The sequence below is a fragment of the Oncorhynchus mykiss genome, chromosome 3 (assembly GCF_057628025.1).
Source record: "Oncorhynchus mykiss isolate SJ-2025 chromosome 3, ASM5762802v1, whole genome shotgun sequence".
Taxonomy (NCBI): Eukaryota; Metazoa; Chordata; class Actinopteri; order Salmoniformes; family Salmonidae; genus Oncorhynchus; species Oncorhynchus mykiss.
In genome coordinates, this window is record NC_143024.1 from 22,178,771 (window position 1) to 22,184,776 (window position 6,006).

Here is a 6,006-nt window from a genome sequence, read left to right on the forward strand (position 1 = left end):
GTTTGAAGCCTGAAATGTGGCAAAAGGTCGCAAAGTTCAAGGGGGCCAAATACTTTCGCAAGGCACTGTATGTGTCTGTGATTATCTCTGTGTCTTTAAGTGTCTATCTAAGTCTCTTAGTATGTATACATACGTTTATGTTCTGTTGATGTAAAGTCATGTCTTTCCTCTTGCTCTCCTGCTCTGGATAACATGACAGAGAGAGAGAGAGAGAGTGTGCGTGTGTGTGTGTCTGTGTGTGTGTGTGTCTGTGTGTGTGTGTATGTGTGTATATATCCTCATCTGTGTGTGTGTATATATATCCTTATATATTTGTGTCTGTGTGTGTGTGCATGTGTTTGTATATCCTCATCTATCCCCTGTCTCCCCCAGGTCTGAGCAACATCATCGGTGTGATCGTGTACATCTCTGCAGCGCTGGGAGACATCTCCCCTAAGAAGGACGAGGACAAGAAGTGGCAGTACAGCTACGGCTGGTCCTTCTACTTCGGAGGCCTGTCCTTCATCATGGCTGAGATGGTGGGCGTTCTGGCCGTCAACATCTACATCGAAAAGAACAAGGAGCTTCGCTGCCGCTCACGCACTGACATCTTCAAGGGGACCACGCACGCCATGCTCCGCCTACCCAGCTACCGCTTCCGCCGTCGCTCCCGCTCCTCATCCCGCTCTACTGACCCCTCACGCTCCCGAGACCCCTCGCCGGTGGGGGGAGGCGGGGGGAAGAACTTTGGCCTGCCCCCCTCGGCCATGCTCTCCCAGGGGCCCATGTCTGTGGCCACGCTGCCCAACCCTCACTCTCGCTCCCACACCACCCTGGCGGGGGGCGACATCTCCCTCTACACTCTGTCCCGTGACCCCAAGCTGGCTGGCCTGCCCCCCATGTACGGCACCGTGGACCGCGCCACCCTCTACCAGCTCCACAACTGCTTCCCCAAGGACGGGGGAGGAGGGGGAGGAGGGGGTGTGATGATGAGCGGCACACTGCCCTCTCTGAAGTCTCACAACCCCTCGCTGTCCCAGAATTCCTCCAACTCCAACGCACCCATGGGCAACTCGGTGGGCTCGGGGCCCCCACCCTTCTCCTCGTCCACGGTGGAGAGAGAACGAGGGATGGGAACGCTGGACAGGCTAAAGGGAGATAGAGAGAGCAACTCCAATACGCTCAACAGGAAGACAACACCCGTGTAGAGAGGAGGGGGGGGGGGGGGGGGGACAGGGAAGGAAGAGAGAGAGAGCAACTCCAATACGCTCAACAGGAAGACAACACCCGTGTAGAGAGGAGGGGGGGAGAGAGAGGGAGGGAACAGGGAAGGAAGAGAGAGAGAGCAACTCCAATACGCTCAACAGGAAGACAACACCCGTGTAGAGAGGAGGGGGGGGGGGGACAGGGAAGGAAGAGAGAGAGAGCAACTCCAATACGCTCAACAGGAAGACAACACCCGTGTAGAGAGGAGGGGGGGAGGGAGGGAACAGGGAAGGAAGAGAGAGAGAGCATCTCCAATACGCTCAACAGGAAGACAACACCCGTGTAGAGAGGAGGGGGGGGGGGGGACAGGGAAGGAAGAGAGAGAGAGATATAGAGGAGGGGATTGGGATAAAGGAGTATTAAAGGGTATTGAGATATAGAGGAGGGGATTGGGATGAAGGAGTATTAAAGGGTATTGAGATAAAGGAATGGAGAGGAGAGAGAGAATCTTTTTCACTGTTATAATTAGTCTACAGTATCTCACTGAGAAACAAAAGGAAACAAGTAATAGTTACAACAATAATGAACTTTAACAACAAAACTATTTTACTATTTGAACGCACTAGAAATGATTTATTTTGTTAATGATCCAACGCGATGAACCTTGGGCTACTATGTTAAACAAACCACTTTCTTTAGTGCAATACTAACTCTGATTTAACAAGATCCTATTTGACATCAATTGTTGTTGTGATTATTATTAGCGTTATTACGAGCTAGCTCTGTTTGCAATGCTATCGTTTTAGAATGATGATATGATTTGTATAATTTTCACTCTGATTTTGGATCCTGACGACGTTTACTGTGAATTTCTTAAACACAGACACGCTGGTATGATCAGTGGGCTGTGTAACTGTGTCATTGGTGTCAAGCATGAGTGTCTACAATGTATGAGAAGACGAGTGTGTATTATGATTTATATGATTTAATTATTATCTAATAATAATAATAATATATCATGTATTATTATTACTATTATTACAACTTGTTCGTTGGTGGAGTGCAGTTAATTTATTTTTACCTCTATTTGGATTTTCTACCCCTTGGTTCTAACACACAGTTAAGTTGTGTGAATACTGTACATTGTCTTCCAATATTGTAACTGAAGGTTACAATAAGTGAGTGACTGAGGCAACTGAGCAACTTCAGTGTTATTCTGAGTCTGTTTTCTATGGGCCTATGTTAGTCTGAGTTCCATTCTAATCAATGTTAGCAGTAGTCGTAGCTGTAGTCGTGTTGAAGATGTTTGTTTTCTGGGCATTAACAGAAACCTCTGTCTTGAGGAGAGAAAAAGAGAAACTGATATATTTGTACAGAGAAAACAGGTGAAACGTGTCACCTGGAGAAAAGAAGAGAAACATTTATTCATTATTTTCTACAAGCGAGAGACCCAAAATTATTCTTTAGAACAGACACAACAGACATGCTATCCATCCATTATTAAAATGAAATTGACAATGAAAAATGTCAATTAAATAAATGTGGGGACGGAGGTGGGGGGTTAAAATATGCTATAGAGAACTTTTGAAATGAAACATGTACATTGTAATTAACGCATACCTATATTTGCAAACTCTATAGATACTTTCTTTAGGACCTCTGGTATGAAAACAATGTGTGTATTTTGGGAAGGGGAGGGGAGGGTGATGCGTTTTTGATCCTCTGTATGGTTCAGGCTACCCCCCCAGTTCTCATGGGGAGCGCTGCCTCTCCCCCCTGCCCTGCCCTGCCCTGCCCTAGCTGTTTTGGGCATGTCTTCTCCTCTGTCACATGACCCATGACAGAATCGCCATGGAGACGAACATCCGAACCCCACCCCCAAAGAAAAACTCTCACTGTGCTTCCCACGTGACCCTTGAACTTTGACCTTTTGACCCCTTCTGTTTATGTTGATGAGAATGTATACACGTGTAAACACTCTCCTGCACCTCATGTATTGTGTGATGGCAGAACTGGGATGGACACTATTGGACACCCCGCTACATTACAGACTGGGGAAAGGAAATGAAACCACCTGACGCTTCCACATTCTTTTTCATTTTAGTTTCTTCTTTTTTATTTCATTTGAGAGAAAAAATAATAATGTGACAAAACTGCACACAGATAGTATACATATTGCCCACATAAATGCTATGTAGTTGAGAATAGATATATCTAGACAAAATTATTATGGTTTATCTAAATGTGTGATAAACTCAAACACTGTATTGCACGAAGTTTATAAAAAAAACAGTAACAGACCGATTTACAGACTGATTCTTTTTTTTCTTTAAAGGAGTGACATCATGAGATGATCAAGGGATTTAATTTAATTTTTATTTTTTATTTCACCTTTATTTAAGCAGGTAGGCTAGACCAGGCCACGATAAAGCAAAGCAGTGCGACACAAACAACAACACAGAGTTACACATGGAATAAACAAACATACAGTCGTTAACACAACAGAAAAAAAGTTTATATACAGTGAGTGCAAATGAGGTAAGATAAGGTAGGTAAGGCAATAAATAGGCCATAGTGGCGAAATAATTACAATTTAGCAATTAAACACTGGAGTGAAAGATGTGCAGAAGATCAATGTGCAATTAGAGATACTGGGGTGCAAAGGAGCAAAAAAATGAAATAACAGTATGGGGATGAGGTTGGATGGGCTATTTCGAGATGGACTATGTACAGGTGCAGTGATCTGTGAGCTGCTCTGACAGCTGGTGCTTAAAGTTAGTGAGGGAGATATGAGTCTCCAGCTTCAGTAATTTTTGCAATTCGTTCCAGTCATTGGCAGCAGAGAACTGGAAGGAAAGGCGGCCAAAGGAGGAATTGGCTTTGGGGGTGACCAGTGAAATATACCTGATGGAGCACGTGCTACTCGTAGTTGCTTCTATGGTGACCAGTGAGCTGAGATAAGGCGGGGCTTTACCTAGCAAAGACTTATAGATGACCTGGAGCCAGTGGGTTTGGGTTTGACTAATATGAAGTGAGGGCCAGCCAACGAGAGCATACAGGTCGCAGTGGTGGGTAGTATATGGGGCTTTGGTGACAAAACAGATAGACTGCATCCAATTTTCTGATGAGAGTGTTGGAGGCTATTTTGTAAATTACATCGCCAAAGTCAAGGATCGGTAGGAATGTCCGTTTTACGAGGGTATGTTTGGCAGCATGAGTGAAGGATGCTTTGTTGCAAAATAGGAAACCAATTCTAGATTACATTTTGGATTGGAGATGCTTAATGTGAGTCTGGAAGGAGAGTTTACATTCTAACCAAACACCTCGCTATTTGTCAGAACCGTCCAGAGTAATGATGCTGGTTGCTGGTAACGATCGGTTGAAGAGCATGCATTTAGTTTTGCTTGCATTTAAGAGCAGTTGGAGGCCACGGAAGGAGAGTTGTATGGCGTTGAAGCTCGTTTGGAGGTTTGTTAACACAGTGTCCAAAGAAGGGCCAGATGTATACAGAATAGTGTCGTCTGCGTAAAGGTGGAGCAGAGACTCACCAGCAGCAAGAGCAACATCATTGATATATACAGAGAAAAGAGTCGACCCGAGAATAGAAACCTGTGGCACCCCCATAGAGACTGCCAGAGGTCCAGACAACAGGCCATCCGATTTGACACACTGAACTCTGTCTGATAAGTAGTTGGTGAACCAGGCGAGGCAGTCATTTGAGAAACCAAGGCTGTTGAGTCTGCCGATAAGAATGTGGTGATTTCCTGAGTCGAAAGCCTTGGCCAGGTCTATGAATACGGCTTCACAGTATTGTCTCTTATCGATGGAGGTTATGATATCGTTTAGGACCTTGAGCGTGGCTGAGGTACACCCATGACCAGCTCAGAAACCAGATTGAATAGCAGGATGGAGAGAGAGAGAGAGAGAGAGAGATGAAGGGAATGACAGCGAGAGAAAAAAAGGGAAAAAGCGAGAGTTTGCGGGAATGACAGACAGAGAGAGACTTGACACAACTTTAGACCTAAGGTGTGAAAACATGTATTTGCACTATACAGTGCAGTATCCTGTTAATGAATGTGACCACAATATTTTATTTACTTTATTTTAACAGGATTTTTTGTATTATTTATTAAACTAGGCAAGTCAGTTAAGAACAAATTCTTATTTACAATGACGGCCTATACCGGCCTATACCGGCCTATACCGGCCAAACCCAGACGACGCTGGGCCAATTGTGCGCCGCCCTATGGGACTCCCAATCACGACTGGTTGAGATCCAGCCTGGAAAAGAGGTGGTGATACTACATTTGTCAGCCAAAATCTCAAATTTCACACTCTGAGGTTCACTTACACCTGGTACAAGCCAGCAGTGCTTCGATTGCTCTCGTCAAAGAGGCTGTGCAGAACTATTAAACAGCTATATATACTTTCTGAACACCGTGTCATGTGTCAGCACTGGTTTCAGGTTCTGCTCACTGGAGGGCTAGAGTGTATGTGTGTTGGTGGTCTCCCTTGGACAATTAGTGTAGAGGGGGTCCAAAAGAAAGGGATCCGACATGGAAGAAGGTTCTAGGACCCTTCTGATAAATTACTCCACCTCTGGGCCAATGGGGTGAGGGCAACAGAGGTGGGGTGCTTGGGAAGGGGAGCTCCCCGAGAGACAGGAGAGAAAGTGGGGTTGGGAGAGGTGAGGGTGCAGGTGCATGTGGGGGTAAGGGTGAGGGTAGCGGTGAGGCACATAGTTTACATTCATGGATAAGGTTTCTCAACCTCTGCAGTGCAACTGGGATGAGCAATGTACTAATTTTAGAGAGAGAGAGT

The 6,006-nt window shown here is 45.3% G+C and overlaps 1 protein-coding gene across 1 annotated transcript in view; it reads left to right on the plus strand.

The window, feature by feature from the left end:
* The window catches only part of cacng8b (calcium voltage-gated channel auxiliary subunit gamma 8b), a 64,111-nt gene extending 60,622 nt beyond the window's left edge, over positions 1-3,489 (plus strand). Inside the window, exon 6 of the mRNA XM_090224959.1 lies at positions 373-3,489. Within this exon, the coding sequence (XP_090081085.1) occupies positions 373-1,187 (815 nt within the window). The 3' untranslated portion in view covers positions 1,188-3,489. The remainder of the gene's footprint in view (positions 1-372) is intronic.
* The last annotated feature ends 2,517 nt before the right edge of the window (positions 3,490-6,006 follow it).